Raw genomic sequence first — 22,202 nt, 5'->3', positions numbered from 1 at the left:
TCTAGTGGAGATCTTCCTTGGACTACAGATCCCAGGATTCCTTGCAATGGAGCTACAGCAGTTGAAGTGATAGCAAAACGTGGTAAGTTTTGAAACTCCTGGTTTCTAAGACTCCTGCTTTTTGGTGCTTGGCTGTTCCTAGAGCCGTGTCCAGATATAGTGGATAACAATTCACATCATCCTAAATTGCTCTGGCCAGGAGGATGGGATCTGTAGTTCAGAACTCCTGGAGGGCACAGAGTTATTGAAAGTTGTCCTTTGAGGACAAAGTTGTCACAGAGGCTGGGAGGTTCTTCATTGGATAGTAATACCTGTGGCCAAGAAAGTTGTCTGGACTTTGTTTGAGACCATATTTAGGCTGAACTTATGAAAAGAGCACCAATAACTGACTTCTTGGCACCTGTTCTTGAGCAATAAGAAGTACTTTTTCTTTTAGAGGGGAGTTTCTGAGCAGGTGCAGAATGCCCAGCATCCACAGCACATAGCAGTACTTTTCAGACTGGAGAAGAGGCTTTTATGCCAGCCTTTATGTTCCCACTGGGGTTGGTTTTATTTCCCTCCTAGAATGTCTCACTTCTTTGAGCCGCCTCTTTGCTCCTGTCAAAGGCTCCATTCACTGTGGGCAGAACACTCAGGAATAAACTGCCCTGGTTATGTGTGTTAATGTTTGGTGAATACCTATCCAGAGGTTGGAAGAGATATTCTTTCTCTCTTGCTGGCTGGGGGCTTTAGGGCTTTGTAGGTGACATTTTGGGAACTGGCAAAACCACTTCTGAGGATGCCCTGCCTAAGAAAACCCTACAAAATTCATGGGGTCCCCATAGGTTGGCAGGCGACATGAACGCATGGTCCCCAAAGCAACTTTTCCCAAGCCGTGGAATATCACCACCTGATTGATCTAGGAGTTGTTTCCCTCCAAAAGTAACTTCCCCATAGCTCTAAATATTATAATGATTATTGTTATTGTTATTATTTAGATCCTGCCTTTTTAGAACTCAGAGCTGCTTGCGGCAGTTAAAACAAACATAGTTAAAAATTCACAGCCTAAAAAAGGTGAAGCGCAATTAAACCATCCCAAAATTGCAGCCAGTTTAAAAACATAATCTATTGAACAGCAACAAGAACAAACACAATCCCAGCACATTATCCCAGGCCTGTTTCTGCTAAGAAGCGAGCCAGTTCTCAAAGGCTGAGAAGGCCTTTGCCCAGCGGCTGGAAGGTGCTGCTGGACCAGGCAGTGGTCAGCGCCCTTTACTTTTGGAGGCTGGCTGAGGCCAGAGGGGAGCGTCTGGGGGTCTGGAGGGGGCAAAGGCCGCCGGACAGAGGGATGGGTCCAGGTGGCGGAGGGAGCCGCCAGCCGCCTCCCTGTAAGCTGATTATCTCGGCCGCCTTTTCCTTGCTGGGATTGCGGCTGATCCGCGCAGGAGGCCTTTGATCCCATTAAACTCTTACCAAGGCTCTGCCTGCAGCTAATCAGGGACTTCCGACTAAGAGCCGCTGTAATACAACTTTGCCTCCTCGCATCCGACGGTAGGAAAGAAGGAGGCCAGGTGAGGCCACACTCAGGTCCCTTCCATCCTGCCTGCCTGCCTTGGCCAGGTTGCCAAGGTGGGAAACGCAGCCTTTCTGAGGCTGGAAAAGTAGAGGGTCCAAGGCCTCTCCATGTAGCTCTAGGAATCCTAGAGCTGGAAGGGACCCCAAGGGCCATCCAGTCCAACCCCTTGCCATGCAGGAAGACACAGCCAAAGCTCTCCCAAAAAGTTGTTGTTCCTCTTAACTGCTCCTGAGTCGACCCCAACACATGGAGACCCCGTGGATGGTATACCTCCAAGACCCTCTCTTCTCTTCTGCTTAGGTCCTGCAAACTCAGACCTCCAAACTGAATCTATCCATCTAGTGTACACTCTTCCTCCTCTCCTTCTACTGCCTTCTACTTTTCCCAGTGTTTCCCTGTGTTTCATGCCTTCTCATGATTTGGCCAAAGTACAACAGCTTCGGTTTGATCATCTTGGCTCCTGAAGGCATTTCAGGCTTGATCTCTTCAAGGACACATTAGTTTATCCTTTGGGCCGGATTCTCAGCATCTTCTCCAGCACCGCATCTCCAATGAATTTGTTTTTCTTTTTGTCCGCTTTCTTTCCTCTCGCATTCGTTCCTGGTGATGGGATTATAATGCTTGGATGATCCCCCCATTGATGTTCAGACTTATAGTGGATCCTTGGTATCCGCTGGGGTTTGGATCCAGGACCCCTATGGATACCAAAATCCGTGGATGCTCAAGTCCCATTAAATACAGTGGCAAAGTGAAGTGGTGTCCCTTATGCAAAATGGCAGAATCAAAGTTTGCTTTTGGGAATTTATATAGCTGTAAAATATTTTGAAACTGGATTCTTGTATCCGTGGATAAAAAAAATCTGTGGATACGGAGGGCTGACTCTATCTCTTTGCACTTTAGGATTGTGCCCAGTTTTTTCATAGCTTCCTTTCCGAATCCTCTGCTCCGCTCTGGACCCCACAACAAACTCCAACTCCCAGAATTCCATAGCCTTGAGCCAAGGCAGTTACAGCGGTGCCAAACTGGGTTATTTCTCCAGTGTAGATGCAGCCTTTGTTTTCCTTGGCTCTTAAACCCTTTTAAGTTGCCTTGAAGTTTGTTGTTGTTGTTATCTGCTCCTATTATTATTATTATTATTATTAATTACCTGTCCTTGGTTGCTTCCATTTTGCTCTTTCTTTATTTCGTGATTTTGCGTTGCGTTCCTCTTGCAAATGATAACAGATCAGACGCGGAAGGTTTCTTTCGTGGAAAAAGGTGGGAGGAAGGAAATCTACCATAAAGAGAGAAATTGAGGCTCGGGTTTTAAACAGTGCATTATAAATAGAAAAACATGTCGGAGAATCCTAATCCGTTCCCACCTACTCACATTAAGTAGCAGCTCCCCAATTCATTCCCACACCTCCATTATCTCTCCCCCCCCCACAAAAAAAAAACACCTAAGGAACATTAATCTTGCCTCCTACAAAATCTTCCTTATAGATCATGGAGCTGTGACAGCCAGCATTAATGCTAGCTTGGAGGCTGATGGGTGTTGCAGTCCAACACCGTTTTAAGGGCCACTCTGCCCCTGCCCTTGTCTTGCCTGCATTATAATTTTGTGGGCTCTTTCTTTCCTTTCTGAGGTCCACTTTCTGCAACTGACCGGTCAGTCGTGGCCTGGAGCGTCTTGGTCAAGGGCTGGAGGTGCATCTGGGGAAGGCTGCCTGTTTCCTTGAAGAGTTCCCTGTTGCACATTGCTAAGCATTTCTTAAAAAGCATATCAGGGAAAAGGAAATCAAACCCTCTGACCTGATAGACTCTTTGTGCCAGTGATGTCCAAACCCTGGCCCTCCAAGTGTTTTGGACTTCAGCTCCCAGAGTCCCAGACCATTGGCCAAGGAGGCTGGGGCTTCTGGGAGATGAAGTCCAAAACAGCTGGAAGGCCAGAGTTTGGACATGGCTGCTCAGTGCTGTTTTCCTATGTGTGGAAAGATGTAAAAACAGAAAGAAAGGTGAGCAAGTACTCAGATACACTCGCCACAGTCCCTTTGGTGACACATCCATGTGTCACACGAGGTGAAGGCATGCATGTCGTCTTTTAGATGGTAGAGAAGGGGCAACACATTAGTCCCTTGTTTGTTGTTGTTGTGTGCCTTTCATTTCAGACTTATGGTGACCCTAAGGCGGACCTGTCATGGGTTTTCTTGGCAAGTTTCTTCACAGGAGGCTTGCCATTGCTTTGCTGCAAGGCTGAGAAAGAGTGACTTGCCCAAGATCAACCAATGGGTTTCTGTGGCTGGGCTGGGATTTGAACCTGGGGCTCCAGTCAAAGCTCTGCTCTATGCCGGCTCCTACGTCCCTGGAGCTGGGCTTATTTAGCTTGGGAAAAAGGAAAGGAAGGAAGAAAGAATTTGTTACTCGATAACTGAGCGTTTGGTTTTTTAAACCCAATGGCTAGCATTATTTAAAGAGTGATGTGTTGCCGACACTTTACCATTTTGTTATTTTTTTAATTCTGTGCTTTAAAAAATACACAAAATGACCTGAAATGGCCTGAAACGAACTGCCACAAGCAGCATCCAAGGAGCAATGAGTCAACAGTCTGATGCCCGCCCTTTGGCTATTTTGCCCTTCCCAGTATTGTTGCCCCCTTTTATTTGTTGCTGTGTGCCTTTAAGTCCTTTCTGACTTAAGGTGCTCCCATTGCAGGGTTTTCTGAGGCTGAGAGGGTGTGACTCGCCAGTGGGTTTCCATGGCTGAGGAAGGATTCAATCCAGCACTCAGTCCCATGCTCAGACCATTGTGCCACACTGGCTCTCTCTCATTGCTCCCTATCCAAAAGATTCCCATTGTTGATTGTAACTTTGAGCTTCCTAACTTTGTCCAGGACTTTGCTGGGCAGCTGGCTGCCATGCTTTTGAGGGTCAGCGTTGCAACGGACCGACCACCTCCTTCCCCAGAGCTTGGCTCATGTTGCATCTCATGGGTGCAAATGTGGGCCTGCCCTTGGCTCCTTGGGCCCTCGGTCTCCCCCTCCTAGTTGCTGATCTTGCACAGGGATCCCCAGGGTATCCATCTTTTAGGAGATGCTCCTCCTGAGCCTCCAGCAACAGTCCCAATAGACAGATGCTGTTTTCCCGGGACGGGGATGCCACCCTGCGCCTGCTCCTCCACTGCTCTGGGTTGCTGCATGGGAGCTTTCCGTGGGGCTGGACTCCATTCCCAGTGTTCCTTCAGCACCTGGAGCGTGCCTGCGAGACCGACGGCTGCGGAGGAAGCGGCTGTTGAAACTGAGGGTGGATTCCCTGCTCCGTGACAACAGAGTCACCAGCCGCCTCTGCCAAGGCGCCGCGTATTCTCAAGAGAAGCGTCTTCCCCGAAGGGTGATAGCGCTTGGTGATGGTCTGCGAAAGTCCTCTGCGAATGCCAGATTTGGGGTGGGTGGTGCAGGGCCATTCCTGTTTGGGTTTGTTTTTACAGGTAGCGCATAGGCCTTGGGTTCTGCTCAACAGCAGTGGCGCAATCAGGGTGATGCTCCAGGAGAAGGGTGGCATCCAATCAGGTCCTCCTCCTGCCCTGAATACCTCCAGCAACGCATGGAGGCAATTCACACATTATTTTGCGGTCTTCAATGTGTTTCTGCATGCACAACAGTGAGAGCCATCATGGTATAATTGTTTGATGGTTGGACTAGGACCCAAGAGACCAGGATTCGAATTCCTGCTCAGCCAGGGAAAGCCCCGGGTGACTTTAGGTGAGTCATGTTCTCTCAGACTTAGAGGAGGGCAATGGTGTCAACACCCCCCCCCCCGAATAAAGGTCAAGAAACAGCATGGTCTAGTGGTTAGAGCACTGGACTGGGACTCCGGGAGACCAGGGTTTGAATTCTGGCTCAGACCTGGAAACCCATTGGGTGAGTCCCACTCTCTCAGCCTCTGAGGAAGGAAAAGGCAAACCTCCTCTGGAGAAAATTCACCTGGAAAACCCAGTGACAGCTTTGGCTTATGGTCACCTAAGTTGGAAATGACTTGAAGGCCCACAACAACAATGCACAATGATCCCAGCATGCACAAAACCACTTTCAGCTGGTTGCAACTGCTGTGTGTGATAAAAAATATTTTTGTTCCATATGTGAAATACAATTTGCACCTTGAGTAGATTACTAGCATGGTTTTGCTTGTGGTCTGGATTAGCAGAAACTAGGACTGGATACAATGGAAGCTCAGAAGAATCCAAAGTACTTCAGGATTTGGCGGTGGTGAGGCTCCCTATTTGCCCCATGCATTTTCCCTGCAGCATGTTTTCTTTGCAAGATGAGTGCACCGGAAGTGCAAAATGTAACAGACTTCCGACACACACAGCCTACACTCTTCCAACAGTAGAGTGGATGTTGTGTGCGTGTGTTTTGGGGTTTGAGGAATGTGCCTGTTGCGGTTTGAACTTTTGATGCAAATATTTTCCCCCCAAGCGTGCCATGAATGTGAATGATGCTCATGCAAGTCAAGGAGGAGGGTTTTGGCACTGAGTGTTCGGCTAAGCAGCACCTGAGAAGGAGTCCAAGAACCCAGCTCTGCCAGGACAAGGGCTGACCCACGGAAACGGCGTCTTTTATGAGATGAGGGGAATGTGAGGAGCCTGATCCGTCCGGTAGATCCAGATGGAGATGGATTATTCACAAGTGCTATTGCAGTTTAAAGCTGCGGAATAGAAATAGCAGCTCAAAGGGTGCAGCTGCTGGCGGCTAAGTTGCCCTCGAGGGCTTTGGCCCAATGGGAAAACCTTGCCCACCCCTCGGACCCCCAGTTCTAGGTCCGGGGATGCAGTTGGATGTTAGTAGGGAGAGGAGAGAAAGTTTGGCTCTGCACATGCTCTGGAGCCCCTATGTTTGTTACTTTAGAGGGCTGGGCAAGTTGGATTGGCACAGCAAGCCCAACCAAAGGTTAATTGTGGCATGTGTTGCAATCAGGAGCAGATGATTTTTAATGATTAATTAATTAAAACATTTATTGTTGTTGTGCGCCATCAGGTCATTTCCTACTTATGGTGACCCTCTCTTAAGGTTTTCTTGGCAAGACTTAAGTTGATGGGCAAAACTGCCTCTGAGGACCTCTGGCTTTCGAAAACCCTGTGAAACCAATGGTGCTGCCATAAGTCAACAGGTGCCTTGAAGGGAGAGGTGCACTCAATGGAAATCAAACCAGAAGGTGCCCCATTGGGGGAGAGGGTTTGGGATGGCACATGTGGGGAGGGTGCGCCTCTTGTGGGTGGCCTGGAGCGTGGGAGGAAGGAAGCCCCTCCGCAAGGAGGCTGCGCAGAGCCCCAGATGGCTTTGCTTAGCAACCGCAGCTTCCTCCTCCTCCTTAGCAGCTTCCTGTTGCCAGGCAACCGTTGCTGCCTGGGATGAAGGGCCCTTTCCCGCGATGTGCTGGAAACTTCCCCAGGAAAGAGGGAATGCCCCTTGGACCACCTTGCCCTGCGACTTCTATGGCAGCTTGGGAAAGTTACTTTTGGAGGGCAATGCAACACCCAGAAACCCCTCCCCCCCCCGTATGGGACTGGCAGTGGTTTTCGGGGGGCTTTTCTGGTAGTTTTAGGTGTGTTTGCTTTTAAGGAGCTGTTGTTATTAAGCCTGTGTTTATGCACGATGTCTGTTTTGGCTTAGTGTCCCTTGGCCTTGGGAGCTCTGGCCAGAGGAGGGCTCAGAGACAGATAGCTCTAGGGGACCAAAGTGATGAAAGGCCTGGAAACCTTGTGAAGAAGGGCCAAGGGAACTGAGGGTGTTAGCTTAGAGAAGAGAGGTGACATGATGGAGCCATCTTGAAATACCAGGGGGTTGGAGTAGATGGCCCTTGGGATCCTTTCTGACTCAAAGAGTCTACAGTTTTATGGTTTTAAATCAATAAGACACTCTGCACATGCTCAGGGCAGGGCTGTGGTTACAGCAAATCCTATACCCTTCAAGGATATTCCAGGTTCCCTTTCCCTTTCCTTCACCTTTTCTGTCCATTCGTCTATGTTTTTCTAGGCCAGCCTGAGCCATTGGCCGAGTAATGCTCCTTGCAGCTCAGCCACAAAGAGACAAACAGGCAATTCCTGATGTTGGTTTTAACCCTTCTGCTTGAGGGGGGGGGGGGGGACACATTTAGGCAAGGTTTGGGCAGATGAAATGCACCAACATTAAATACTCATGAGCCTATTAGGCCACTTGAATTTATGTTTTGTCCATTCCAGAATGATCTCTTTGGCCGGTGGCTCCCAAACTTTGGTTCTCCGGGTGTTTTGGACTTCCACTTCCAGGAGCCTCATTCTGCTTGGCCAGAAGTCAGGAATTCTGGGAGCTGAAGTCCCAAACACCTGGAAGCCCAAACGTTTGGGAACCACTCATTGCCTTAGGACTTTTCTTTGCAGCATTTCTGGATACGGATCTGGTCTGACTCTAAATGGCATTTGGCCTTAGCCCCCCCTAAATAGCGGCACTTACGAATGCTGCCTTTTGGGGGCATGGCTGCAATCCAGTGCCCCCTAAGCATGGACTAGATGTCCACATGCAGAGATACACTGTGCCAGCACAATGCAGTTCCCACGCAGAGCACATGGCAATGGCTGCTTTTAAAACTGTTTTATCTATGTGCTTTTTAAACAAAATCCTCTGTTTAGTTGTTGTTGTTGTTGTCATTGTTGAACTTCAGTAAATAAGACTTTAACTGGGCTTTGCTTTATGTTTTTGGAAGCCGCGCTGAGTCCCTTGCTAGGGGAAAGTGGGGTATTAAATAAGTAAATAAATACACACACACACAGAGTTTGAGTGTGCAACCACAAAGCACAACGCTGCCGTCAGCACAATTCCACTTCTGCTGCTGTCAGCAGGATGCGTCTGTTGTGCTGTGGCGATTAATTCGCCTCTGATGTGGTGCGTCCCTGAGGCATGCGTATCTCACTCCCAGGATGCTGGCCTACATCTCCCAGAATGCCCAAGCCAATGGAGGCATGGACGGGGGCATTCTGGGAGGTGTGTGTGTGTGTGTGTCTGGGGGGCATGCCTTCATGTTGCCTGTCAACCCATGAGTTTCACATTTTTCTCTTAGGGAAGGGATCTTCAGAGTGGTTTTGCCAGCTCCTTCCGAAACAGAGCCAATTTACTTCCAAAGGGTAGGCTTGCACTTAAAGTAGCCTTGCCTGGCTTGCTGTCCATGAGCATCATTCCCATCATCCCTCAGTGGTGGCTGTGGATGATGGGATACAACGCATCAGAGAAGGTGCGAGGGGCAAAGAAGGCTGCTTTCAGAACTGTGGAGATGAGAGTGAATTTTGCTAAGGGCTGCTTTTCCTTATTGTGGAGCTACAGTGATGCAAAACCGCACTCAGGCCCAAGTGAACAGGGCCCTATCCTCAGCCTGGATTGACTGGCATAAAGGTATCTTTTGGATTCTTGCAGGGAGCCGTGAAGGAGGGCTTGGACGCCCCCCACATCTCTCTTGCCCTCCAGCGAGTGGTAGAGAGAGCATCGCTGGGAGCATGGCTCCTGCCTTCCTTTTGTAGATTTTTATCCGCTGGCTTTGCCAGGGGAAGCATGCTCTGGCTCCTGGGGGTTCATCTCTTCTCTCCTGGAGTCCTTTTCTCCCTCCAAAGGATGCTTTTGAAGTGCCATTGTGCCTCCATGCCAGCTCCCTTCCTTCCTTCCCTCGCTCTGGCATCGCCTCGGCTGCACCACCTGCCCAGTTGTGGCTGAGGGGAAGATAAATATTAATGCTCAAGGTGAACGCCGTGCGGCGTGAAGACGGGACGGATGCTGCTGCTGACTCAGCTCAGAGCAGGATGGGCGTCAGGTGCAAAGGCGACGGGGACAGCGGGAGGGCGCATGGGTCCCTCCGCAGTGCCAGCACTGGATGGGTTCCCATGGGCCTTGGGGAAGGTCAGGCCCAGCGGCTGCAAGGGGGCATTGTGGCTGCAGGGAGTGTGTTGGCATTTGGCTAGATAGCGTTCCGCCCCATAGGCTTTGATGCCCAAGTGATGGTGCACAGCACATACGTGGCACATGGCACAGGGCCCAAGGAGGATGCTGGGATGAAAGGTTGAGGGACCACAGAGGCATGCAGGGCTGGGCATAAAGTCCCTGGGGATGCTGGGTTACAGGGACTGAACTCTGCAAGTGCAGAGAAGAAGGTGTGCAACGGCAGAAAGGGTTTTGGGAGGGCTCCCTCTCAAGAGGTGGGGAGTTGCATGTAAATCACATCCGGCCCCTATTTGGCAAAGCTAAGGGCGAGGAATGATGGGAGTTGCAGTCCAACAACTCTTGGAGGGTCGTACTAACTGTTCACTGGCAGGCAATGTTTTGGACCCAGTGAGTCTGGACCAAAAATGTCTTTCCCAACTCTCTGTTGAGTCAGTCGACGGGTGGAAAAAGTTCATGGAAGGGGAATCCCTCTCTCTGATTCCTTCACTTGGCCTGACAGAGTGGCTGAGGGTTTTGCCCATTTCTCTTTGCCTTTATCCTCCCAGCATGCAAGAAAGGGAGAAGTCCCACTCCGCCCTATTGGCTGCGGTGGGGGAACCAGCCCAGGTCTCCCACAGTTAACATTTGCTTATTCATTTTATCTATACCCCTCTTTTCTACCAAGTGGGACTCAAAGGGGCTTAGGATACAGAACATCTATGGAATGCACAAGTTTTAAAATTCTTAAGCCGAATCTAGCAGTAGGCAGCCTGAGGATCCCAGCAAACCCCACCGGTCCCCCAACACCTTCTCTAAGAAATGAGTAGAGAATGAGCCCCTCCAATTAAAGCGACTCATTTCTTTATATCCTGCCTTAATTCTGAATGGGACCCATGGACAGCAGGATCATTCAAGACAAAGTCAAAACCCAGCATGGATTCACGCCCTACTGACATGGATGCTACTGATCCCCATGGCTGAATGCATGCTGTGTGTGTGTATGAGAGAGAATTTATTCCCTTTCCTTTTGGACCGATAACTGTTCTGATGGAGGACACCTGTGCTTCCCGCCCCGCCTGCAGGTGGCAGCGCAGAGGCCACGGCCGAACTTTCTCCATGAGGAGGGGTAGAAGATGCCGGCTTTGCCCGCACTGCTGCTGCTGCTGATTCTAGCCTTTGCTCACAAGAGCCTGGAGGTGCTGTCTTCTCTCCGTATGGGTAAGAGCGCATAGCAGGCACACGTATGGGAGAAGTGGCAGGGCATGCACATGGGGGGCAGGAGAAGAAGTGGAAGAGCTGGGCTGTTGAGGGAGGGCAAAGCTTCAGGGAGAGGGAGGCTTGCAAAGAGGGGGCAGAGAGCCAGGAATTGGGGGCAGCTTGACCCTGGAGGTGACGGATGGCCCCAGGGTGGCCAGCCGCTTGATGTCTGCTCTGTTCAGCAGCTCCGTTTGTTATCCTCTTCCCATCCAGACGGCTGCAGAGGGCATAAATCAGGGCAGGGAGCAAAAGGAAGGAGCTGCAGCGTGTGTTTTGTGTGTATGTTGGGGGTCAGAAGGAAAGGGGTGGTCTTGTGGGGGGAGGAAAGCCCCATCAGGTGGGTTGCAAAAATGAGGTGCAGGAGGTTAGCTTGACTTTGCTTGCCTGCCTGCCAGCCGGATCTGTCTGTCTGTCTTCACTTTATTTATACCCTGATTTTCCCCCAAAGCTGGGATTCAAAGCAGCTGTTAAGTTAAAAAGAAATATAGTTTAAAAAGACAGGTAGCTAAAAGGATAAGGAAAAGTAAAGACTAGAGTACTGTTTTACTCAAAGCACGATTCTCTTGGATTAAGCTAATGTTTTTGCCCAAAACTAGACCGGCACTTTCCAGAGGCAAGGGATTACAACTCCCATCATCTTATTCCAGGTGCCTTGGGCAGTCACACTCTCTCAGCCTAAAAGGATGGCAATGGCAAACCCCTTCTGAAGAAACCTGCCAAGAAAACTCGTTAGAGGCTCGCCTTAGGGTTGCCATAAGTCAGAAACGACTTGGAGGCACACAACAACAATTAATAGAACATCAGTGGCTGGCCCTTTCTTGGTCTGGGAGGAGAGTCTGGGAGTTAGTGGGGGTGGCCTGGCTTCTGTAGGCTGGTGGGACCTGTATCTACAGAGGTGTGGGGTGAGAAGACCACCAGGGAGTAGGTTTCTCTTCTATACTGGCATTTTGATGACGATTGGCTTTTCTCTGTCTCCTTCCCTTGCCCTCCTGCCCAGCTGCCATCTTAGATGACCAGACAGTTTGTGGCCGTGGGGAACGACTGGCACTAGCCTTGGCACGGGAGCACATCAACAGCATCATCGAGGTGCCAGCCAAAGCCCGGGTGGAGGTGGAGATCTTTGAGCTGCAGCGGGACAGCCAGTACGAGACCACCGACACCAGTATGTTCCCTTTCTCTCTCTCTCTCTCTCTCTCTCTCTCTCTCTCTCTGCAAATGCATGCGCATGAGCTCTTGCTGGACTGGGGGTGAGAACTAAGCACCAAGTGCATGGGAAGAAATGCAGCCCTGCACGCCAAGGCCTGTGGGCTGCAGTGGTGCCCCTGTGCCAGGCATCATAAGGCCACTTACCCTTTTGATCTCTGTGTGCATCAATCAAAGGGAGCATTGGCTCCATAATGCGTTTCTTATGGACAGGAGCAGTAGTTAGTTACCCTAAGTACTTATCTCCACAAAGTTGTGGCCTGTGTGTTTGTGAGTGATGCCGGGTGGGACGGGATTCAGGACTGTGTACTCGGGGCAAGGTGGGTGCTTTGCTTCCCTCTGCCATAAACCCAAGGAAAGTCTTTCATGTTGAGGTTAAATGGAGCTTTCAGGCGAAGTGGGCCAGGCATTGTGAGGACATTGCGTGTCTGTGTGTGTGTGTGGGTAATCCCTTCCTTGACCCGTTGTGGCAGGGAAAGGGGATTGAAAAAGGGAGTCACCTGGCATGCCTTGGCTTGGCTAATGGGTTGGCCAAGGTCCGTTTTGGGTAACATCTTTCCGATTGTCGTTCCCCCTCAATGCAGTGTGTCAAATTCTGCCCAAAGGCGTGGTGTCGGTTCTGGGCCCGGCCTCTAGCCCAGCCTCTGCTTCCATCGTCAGCCACATCTGTGGGGAGAAAGAGGTAAGCCGCACCATATCCATTGCAGCTCAGTGCTTTCAGGGGTCCTCCGTTTCAGCCACAAAGTTGGATTCTCCCATAGAAACACAGGACCAGTTCTCCCCTGGAGTCCCATGGTGCCAAGCAAGGGTCGGATGCCAAAGTTGTAGGCAAAGGTTTAGGGCGGCCATGTGTGGGGGAAAGGGAGCATGGCCCCTGGGGTGCATGTGGTTTTGGTGGACTGCTCCTTTCTTCCAACCAAGAAGAAGGGCAAAATTGCCTCTTGTAGAAGCCCCAGGAGTGAAAAGCCACTTTGGAACTGGTTTCAGAACAAGGGGGCAGCTCTCTCTGTGTGTATGTCTGTGCAAAATGAGGGCATTCCCCCCAATAATTTCATCCCTGCAAACGAAATTTTCTTTCACTCCCCAAATTTCCTGCATTGCGGCATCTTAAAACTGCAGGTCAGCCTCTAGAAATAAGAATTTAGGATGCATCCCAAGGAAAGGGCAAGTAGCAATGCAACTGAGAGCATGAAAAGGCAGCAAACAGCAAGAGGTCAAGGTGTGAACGGTTGTCAATGTCTCACTCTCTGCAGCGTAATCAAAACGTACTTAAAATCAAAGCTAAGTAGATAGAAATACTGGAGGTTTTTAAAGAGAGGCTGGATGATGGTCATCTGTCGCAGGAGGGACTTGGATGATGTCTTCCTTCCTGGCAGAAGGAGGTTGGATAGCCTTTGGGGGTCTCTGCCAACTCTTATGATCCTATCCTTAATCAGAGCTTGGAAAAGTAAAGTTTTGAATGGCAACTCCCAGAATCCCCCAGTCAGCGCTAGTCCAAAAAAGGTCACCTTTTAGAGTGGGCAAAGGGGTCTCCAGCGCCAGCCACCCATGCCTCCCTTTTCTTCCACAGATCCCTCACGTCAAAGTGGGTCCAGAGGAGACCCCCAAACTGCAGTACCTGCGCTTTGCCTCCGTCAGCCTTTACCCCAGCAATGAGGACGTCAGCCTGGCCGTCTCGCGCATCCTCAAGTCCTTCAACTACCCCTCAGCCAGCCTCATCTGCGCCAAGGCCGAGTGTGAGGAAGCGGGGCTGGGGATTGGGGCTGGGGTGGGTGCATGGAGCAGGAGGGAGCGTGGTGCGCCTGAGGCTGGAGGGGCAGTTCTCTCTGTGCCCCCTCCTCTTGACAGGAAAATGGAGTCAGGATTCTGGGATCGGTAGTCCAATTTCCCCCAAGTTCTGTGCTTCATTTGCAGCACTTTCTACGCAACCCTAACATGTGTGTAAGTTCCCCTCCGGAAGCAGTGGTTGGACATTTTGGTCTGATCTGGTACCCTAACCCTATTCAGTTCTTCATGTGGCACCATTGTGTAAGCGCATGAGTTGCATATGCAGGCGTGCGTCCAGTCACCCAGTGTTGCTATTGGACAGAAGGACGGCTTAGTACAACCAGTGTGTGCGTGGAGATTAACACTCCCTACCCTCAGCACAAAATCTCAATGGAGGCCTGCCTCCCCATGTTGTCAGACTGCAGCTCCCATCAGGCCCCTAGCTAATGGTGAGACATTCTGGGAGTTGTAGTCCAACTGCACTTGGAGAAAGGCTGCAGGATATCCCAGTGCTGTGGTGCTAGATGTGATGTTTAAGGTGCCTTTACTTTTAACATCCACTTTCAAATCAAATGCAAATAGCAGCAGTGAGGTGAGGGGTTAATAATAATTGGGATGATGCAGAGCTGGGAAGAATCATTGGAATACAAGTCCCAGAACCTGGCCATACTGGTTGGGGGATTCTGGGAGTTGTAGGCTTTTCTTGATTAACAAAACCCAGGATCGGTAGCCGCAGCTGGTGAGTGGGTTAACCCTTTCCTTCCTTGCTGCAATTCCGACATATTTGCTCCTGTGTCGGCTCTGTTTGCCCTTTGCTGCTGGCAGGGATTTCCCTTCTGGGGCAAACAGGAGGGATGCAAACTCCCAGCTCTCTGCATGCAGCCGCCTCAGGAATGACCACTTCCCTCAGCGGCAGCTGCAATAGGATCTGTTTGCTTTTTAAAACCACAACAACAACTCTTCACGTTGAACACAGAGACACAGTTAGCATCACCTTTGCCCCTGGAGAAATGGAATCCTCTGTGTATTGATGCAAGGCTGAATGCTTGCAGAGGGGACTGTGGGGACCCTGTTTTGGGGCAATGAGGCAGCCATGGAGGAGGCCTTGCTTCAGAAATTAGGATACAAAGCAGTGCCTCCTACACCTCTATGAACAGGCACAAAAAGACGTATCTGTAGATACCCTTGAGCTTTGTGCTCCTCCTGCATCCCGATGGAAGGACTCCCAGGGCCAAGTCCCGAATGCCAAAGCCAGGCGGGGTAGGGCTGGGCTCCTGGCTCGGACATGCAGCTGGCATCACCCGTTGTCCTTCTGTCCCTTCTGCTCAGGCCTGCTGAGGTTGGAGGAGTTGGTGCGACAGTTCCTCATCTCCAAGGAGACGCTCTCCATCCGGATGCTGGACGACACCAACGACCCGACGCCTCTCCTGAAGGAGATCAGGGACGACAAGATCTCCACCATCATCGTGGACGCCAATGCTTCCATCTCTTATCTCATCCTCAAGAAGGTGAGAAGCAGGACGGAGGGGGGGGCGTGGGGGTCTCTCTGCTTCGGTGGGGAGGCCAAAGACACCTTTGGCCTCCCATCTGGATGGAGTGGCCCTTTGCAGACTCATGGCTAGTCTCCTCCCAGAGTGATCCATCAGACCTGGAGGCAGATTCTGCCTTCCTGAGGTGGAAAACATCATTGCAAACCCAATGGATGCTTGTGGCTCTCATGTCAATGGAACAGTGAATCTGCTCTGGGTTTGGGCAGCTAGAGCTGCTTTTGTGGCATATAGAATTTCAGCACCTTGGGTTTAAAATGTGAAGTGGATTCACTGACCCTCTGACTTGGGAGCCGCTAGCTGCTCCTGGTCGATTCTGATAACTCTCTGAGCCTCATAGCTGGCTGGGGATAATTTTAGGAAGATGTAGTTCAAGACAGGAAAGATGCAGTTAAGTCAGCCTTCATCCCATGCAGACACATATGTGAATTTTGGGGATTATAGTCCGAAAAAGGAACACTTCCAAGCTTGGTGTTTGAAAGATGGAATTAAATAAGTGTTTTGCGCAGACACACACCTGAGTGACCCTCACCTGCTGGCCATCTGTTTGGGATCTCTTGCCAGGAGCCCAAGACTGCCACAGCTTGCCAGTCTTGAACTTGTGCACCTGGGGAAACAGCTCGATCACATCTGGCTTGAGTGGCAGGGAGTTGATAAGCCCGGAAAGTCTTGTACCAAACCTGCTTCTCCTTCTCTTGCTCCGTTTCTAGGCTTCCGAGTTGGGCATGACATCCGCTTTCTACAAATACATCCTGACCACGATGGTGAGTACTGGCAGAGCAGTGGCTGAGACAGAGAAGACCAAGTGTGTCTCTGTGTAAAACTCCCACCCCTGTAAAGGCGCAGAGCTTGGAAAAGCCGTTGGAGAGCTTTGACCAGAAGGCGTGGTGACCAGGTGCCCATCTGGTCTCGACTCTATCTGCGCCGACCGGAGAGGTTTTTCTGCCACCTAAAGCAGAGAGTTGCAAGTGCTGCTTCCCTCCCAAGTCAAGGTACATTGTTCCTGAAGCCAGCCAAGTTATTTTGGCAGCAGAGGCAGAAAACCACACCGGTCCCTTTCCTTCTCCCTGGCAGTAAGAACACAATAGGAAAAAAACCTAAATGACTTAACAATTTGCTGCCCTTTCACAACACTCAGAACCTGCTGCTGCCTTTGTCCTCAGCTGCTTCAAGGGCTGTAAACCGGGTTCAAAGCGCAGCATTAGTTTGCTCTCCATTAACTCTGTGGGAGAGGAGTCTTACCCTTCCCAGGCCAGAAGCGCAAACGGCCGCAGCCTCTCTTGGCTTCTCAGTCCTTTCCTGTCCATAGCTTTTGCCATCTTAACCACACTCTGATGCAGCTCCCAGTTTTCATCTGTGAAATGTTGGAGGGTCTTGCAAGGAGGCAGCTGTCCAAACTGTCATCTCGGGTTGCAGAATAGGCGCGCTACTCCATTGGGGTTGTGTGACGTAAACGTTGGCAAGTGGAGTTATGTGCTGCTCGTCTTACACAAACCCTTGCGTTGAAGGGTAATGGTGCACAACCAGGACGTGCTATGCAAGGCATCCCCAAATGTGAGTCTACATTCACATTGGCATTCATGCGCGACTTTGCACCCATGACCTTGGATTGAATGTGGGTGTTGGGTGTCTGAGAAAAATGTTTGACCGCTTCCCTAGGAGAACGTGGACACTGACAAGATTTCGCCCAAGGTCTTTGGAGGTTGAATTTGCAGGGGTGGCAGGGAGGGAAGCTACATGTGATGCCCCCCAACACCAAAAACCATCCATCCAGTTTGTCTCCCTATCTTCTCCCTTGCAGTTTCCACAACAAGCTCTCCGTGGCTGACGTCCTTATTGTGGGTTGTCCTAAGAGCGAGCGAGGACCACATTGTGTTTTGCATTTCAAAGGGCTGCAGGGGTCAAGTGCTGGGTGTGGGGGGACTGCTGTCTTCAGCAGAGCTTGAAACAGGGGCTTGAGGTGCTTCACCGGGAGATGCAGCTATAAGATGCAGCCATGATCATCTCCCATCCAATCCCCCAACCCTTTTTTTCTCAGCTGCAGTCCCCAACACTTTTCCTGGCTGGTGGAGGGTGGGTTGGGGGCAGCAGAGAAGCATCCGTCCCCTTTCCTGCAAGGGAGATACTACAATGCCCATCCACAGGGACCTCTGGGCTCCTCCTGTGGTCCCTGCAGATGCTGCTATTGCTCTGGAGGAGGCCTGCCGGACCCTCTGCCGCGGCCACCTCTGCCCTCCACTGACCAGGACACGGCTGGCGTCTGGTGGCCGCAACTCACCAAAACATTAGTTGCATTACCAAAAGAGGCAAGAGCTAGCATCCGGACTTTCCTATGTTCCACTGATTAAAACAGGAGCATGTGCCGCAACATAAGAGAGGGGTCAAGGCGGCAACAGGGATGAGGAAGAACAGACAGACCTTTAAAACTTCTTAATTGCTTTTATCTTTTTTTATTTGCATTCTGCTTTTTTTTAATGATGTTTTAACATTGTAATCATCTAATTCCATTTTAATTGTCACTTTTGTAAGTTTTTCACTGTACTGTGTTTTTAGACTATAAACCAGTATGAGTCCCACTTTTGAGAGAAAAAGCGGAGTACAAATATAATGGTGGTGGTGGTGATGATGATGATGATATGATGATGATCATCATCATCATCTAGGAGAGACTGCTGTAGTTTGCTTCTCTTCTCCCCTATTGAGTTAATGGAGTCCAAACTTCTGTTGCTCTTTGAACTCAGGTTGCAGCAATTGAAGGTGGAAGAAGGAGAGAGAAACTGGGGCAGTTTAAAAGCAGCTAGAAAACTGGGGCAACAGAGGATGAATTGGGACAGTCCCTGCCAAACTGAGAGAGCTGGAGAGTGCTAGCACCCTTCTGGCAAATTGTAATGCCATCGGCCTGACTTAGTGCCATTGCACCATCAGGATGCCCGCTCTTTCCTTTTGGGACCAGGCTTCCTCGCTTGCTGGGTCTGTGCCACGTTCCCCCGGACCCCCGTTTTCCAGAGCGCTGGTTTGCGGCATCCAACCCTCCTGGGGACCGATCCCTGCCTTGGCTTGCAGAGCCCAGCCCTTGCCTCAGAAACTGGTTCCTTCTCGCTGGGCGAAGTGGAGCATTGGCTCGGGTTCAGCATTTGTTTCAGCAGTGATGAGAGGTGACCCTGCCATGCAAACCCAGCTGGAGGGTATGTGGCTTTAAAAACAGCAGCAATGTGCCTCTCCTTTGCACAGAGAGGGGATGCTCAGTGCAGGCGTTTCAGAGGGTCAGGGTTGTTGTTTCCCAACACACACACACACGTCCTCCCATCCATCGCTGGTGCTTTTCTGTGTGTGAAGGTGAAGGTGCCAGTGATTTAGGACGGCTGGGCAACCAACCAACCAACCAAGCGGCCGGCCAAAGGCTAGAGATCCTCCGGCAAAATGTTTCTGACTTGGCTCCTGACAACCCTTAGCAAGATCTGAATGTGAAAGTGGGTTTTCCCTCTGGCTTTGCTCCTAAGGCCAGACACTTTGCGAACGCTTATGCTTGCAAACAACGGTTGTGGGCACTGTCACATTTGGATCTGTCTCTTTGTGTATGTGTGTGTTTGTGAGAGAATGAAGACACTGCAACCATTTGGGAGGAGAAGTAAATTTGGAAGTATTGTCTGGGCTTATTTTAAGTAGGGGTGAGTGGGGTGAGTTGTTCTCCCTTCAATTGTTTTGCAACTTGTGTTATTTCAGTTTACACACAGTGTGCACCTGCTGCTCTGGGGAAAGTGTTGTGTAATTGTCGTTTTATTTTTAAACATCATCCCACTCCTGGCTATTTGGGGTTGCTCTGCTCTTTCTCCTCCGCTCTTGGGTCTAAGACAATAGAAACCAAAGGAACGGTGCTTCCTCCCCATCTTCAGCCGTGCCTCCGGTCTCCCTCACTTTCTGTTCATTTTGTCTTGAATGTTGGTTTGGAAGTTCCTTGGGGCAGAGATCTGCCTCACTTGGCATTTTGTCAGATCTGTGCAGAATGCTGGCAATGTATCAAACGCTGATGTTGTGATGTGCCCTTAAGTCAGTGATGGCCAAACTCTGGCCCTCCAGGTGTTTCGGACTTCAGCTCCCAGCATCCCAGACCATTGGCCAAGGTGGCTGAGGCTTCTGGGAGAGGAAGTCCAAAACACCTGGAGGGCCAGAGTTTGGACATCAATGCCTTAAGTGGACGCCATCTTACAATGATCCTATCTTAGGGTTTTCTGGGCAGTTCTGACCCAGAGGTTTCCCATTGCCTTCCTCTTCTTAGGCTGAGAAGGTCTGACTCCCCAAAGTCCCTCCGTGGGTTTCATTGGTATTATTTTAAAATTAAAATATGATCTGAAGATCTCAAGGCAGCTTACAATAATATCCATTTAAAACTATAAATAATTACAGACATTTAAAAGGATTAAAATACAGTGGGGCCTTGGTATCTCTTAGGGTTTGGTTCCAGGAACCCCTTTGGACACCAAACTCTGTGGATGCTCAAGCCCCATTAAATACAATGGCAGAGTAAAAAGGCGTCCGCTGGATAAAATGGCAACGCCAAGGTTTGCTTGTGGGATTTATATATTTTTGGAATATTTTCAAACCATGGATTACGGATAAAAAATCCATGAATATGGAGGGTATTGACTGTAGACGAAGTAGTTTCTCCATTAAAAACAGATGATCTAAAACCAGTTAAAATAGTCTTGAATGGCATATGACCATGAAGCTTGTGCAGCTTGTATAAAATATGTTTGGCCCGACATCCTAACTTAGTTAGTTCCTTTGCACCAAAGTGAAGAAGAACGGGGAGCTGACTTTCTCCTCCTAACGGATAAAGGGCCCAGTCCTCTTTAGCTCCTGGAAGCAATGGTTGGATTTAGGGGACATGTTTCTAAAGAAAAGGCTCTCAGCTGCATGCAATGCTGTTTGTCAATTGTTATTTTGTTATTTTTGCATGTTGCGTTTTTACTTGTTTGTTGACCACTTAATTTCATTTTGATGTTGACCCGATGCACTTCTTTTAACTATATGGCATTATTAACATTATTCATTGGTTTCCCAGTCCACCAGGTATTATCTCATCTCTGGCATTTTGGTTCATCAATGATTCTGATTTCTAGCCAAGAATCCAGAATCAATGAGGATCGTCAGCCGTGTCAGGTTCCAAGCAGCTGCCGCCGCCATGATTCCCATCATCATCATCATCATCATCACCATCACCATCATCATCACCGCCATCTTTATTGATACCCCACCTTTTGCCCCCAAACGGGACTCCAGGTGATTTGTAAATTGAAACAAATACAGCATTGTTAAAAGACACAAAAGGTCGACATTAAAAGAGAGCCAAGCTGTTGACATCACTAAAAACAATTGGAAGCATACAGTTAAAGCCTACATATAGGTGTATAAGCCTAGGTATAGCAATATAGCGCTAGGACACTGGGAGACCAGGGTTCAAATCCCAGTTTGGCCATGGAAACCCACTGGGAGACCTTGGACAAGTCACACTTTCTCAGCCTCAGAGGAAAGCCATGGCAAACCTCCTCTGAAGAAGCTTGCCAAGAAACACTATGATAGGTTCACTTTAGGGTTGCCATGAATCAGAAAAGACTTGGCAACAACATAGGAGTATAAAATGTATTGATGTGTAACGAGTCCTGGGGAATAATAATAATAATAATAATACAGTGGGTCTTTGACATCCGCTGGAGTTTGGTTCTAAATGTGGATACCAAAACTAGTTGATGCTCAAATCCCATTACAGTGGATCCTTGTTATACGCTGGGGTTTGGTTCCAAGATCCCCCGTGTATAACAAAATCCGTGTATGCTCAAGTCCCATTAAGTTTAATGACATAGCAAAATGGTGTCCCTAATAAAAAATGGAACATCAAGGTAAATTTATACTTTTTTGGAACATTTTCAAACCGTGTATGCTTAAATCCGTGTATAAAAAATCCGTGTATAAGAAGGGCCGACTGTAAATACAAAGGCAGAGTAAAATTGTGTCCCTCATATAAAATGGCAAAATCAAGATTTGCTATTTGGGATTTATACTATATATATATATATATATATATAGTCTCTCTGTCCTCCTCCCGCTTTCCTCCTTTGTTCCTCGGCTTATTTTAGTTGCTGCAAAATGAGCTCAGATTGCAAAAGTAATGTCCATTTAGTTGACTCAGACACGGGAGGAAGGGGAGAGTCCTGTCTTTCCCAGAAGATTCAGGCAAAAGCTTGCTTGTCTCTCTCCTTCCTCATTTATAACTTTCCCCAACTTGACCATCCTCTGAGTTCCTTGGCTGCATCTGTCCAAATGGTGAAATAGCCCAGGTTTTGTTGGTGAAATGTTGGCTTGCATTATTTCTTGGCAGAAGGACCTGGGAATATCTGTAAAAATACGTTGTGAAAGAGAGACTGAGTCTCAGAATATGCATATGGATAAATACGCTTTTTAAAGGGTTAATTTGTGCAATGCAACAATATTTTCAGCAGCCTGAGGCTCAGCTTCTGCTTCCCACTAAATGCGTGACGCGGTGGTGCAGCGGCTGACCCTTTTATCAAGCCCCTGGTGATCTCCCCAAATTTAACTCAAAGAAGATGGATTCAGCCATAAACCGCAAGAGCCTCTCCATGCCTTTAGCTCTGGCCAAATATTTGCTCTTGGTCTGAAGGAAAAGCTGGGTTTGAAAAGTCTAGTCATCTGGTGGAAACGTTAATTCAAAACCATGAAAAATACATTCCAAATTCAGCAAAGATAATAAAATGCAGCATTTGCCATTAAAAGACCCTTCTTATGGCAGATCTAAATAAAAAGGTATTTGGCAGCTGGTGAAAGTATCCCCCCCCTCGGCTGCCCACAAATCCTTTCCCTGCATTGCTTTTTGTTTTTAAATGGAGAAATATGGCTCATCACCATCATCACCATCATCTCCAACATCATGCCTTGGTGAGAG

General features: G+C 49.2%; 1 protein-coding gene across 1 annotated transcript in view; it reads left to right on the top strand.

Annotated features, from left to right (window-relative positions):
- GRIK5 (glutamate ionotropic receptor kainate type subunit 5) overlaps nt 1–22,202 on the top strand; it is a 48,590-nt gene that overhangs the window by 6,085 nt on the left and 20,303 nt on the right. The window contains exons 2-7 of the mRNA XM_089479364.1: nt 10,553–10,688; nt 11,725–11,889; nt 12,515–12,612; nt 13,501–13,666; nt 15,027–15,205; nt 15,955–16,008. Of these exons, the coding sequence (XP_089335490.1) occupies nt 10,604–10,688; nt 11,725–11,889; nt 12,515–12,612; nt 13,501–13,666; nt 15,027–15,205; nt 15,955–16,008 (747 nt within the window). The 5' untranslated portion in view covers nt 10,553–10,603. The remainder of the gene's footprint in view (nt 1–10,552; nt 10,689–11,724; nt 11,890–12,514; nt 12,613–13,500; nt 13,667–15,026; nt 15,206–15,954; nt 16,009–22,202) is intronic.

This window comes from Sceloporus occidentalis, unplaced genomic scaffold (assembly GCF_023333645.1).
Source record: "Sceloporus occidentalis isolate IW3139 unplaced genomic scaffold, rSceOcc1.0.p SCAF_13, whole genome shotgun sequence".
NCBI lineage: Eukaryota > Metazoa > Chordata > Lepidosauria > Squamata > Phrynosomatidae > Sceloporus > Sceloporus occidentalis.
Note: the sequence above shows the minus strand (reverse complement) of the source record. Positions and strands in the feature narration are given on the sequence as shown.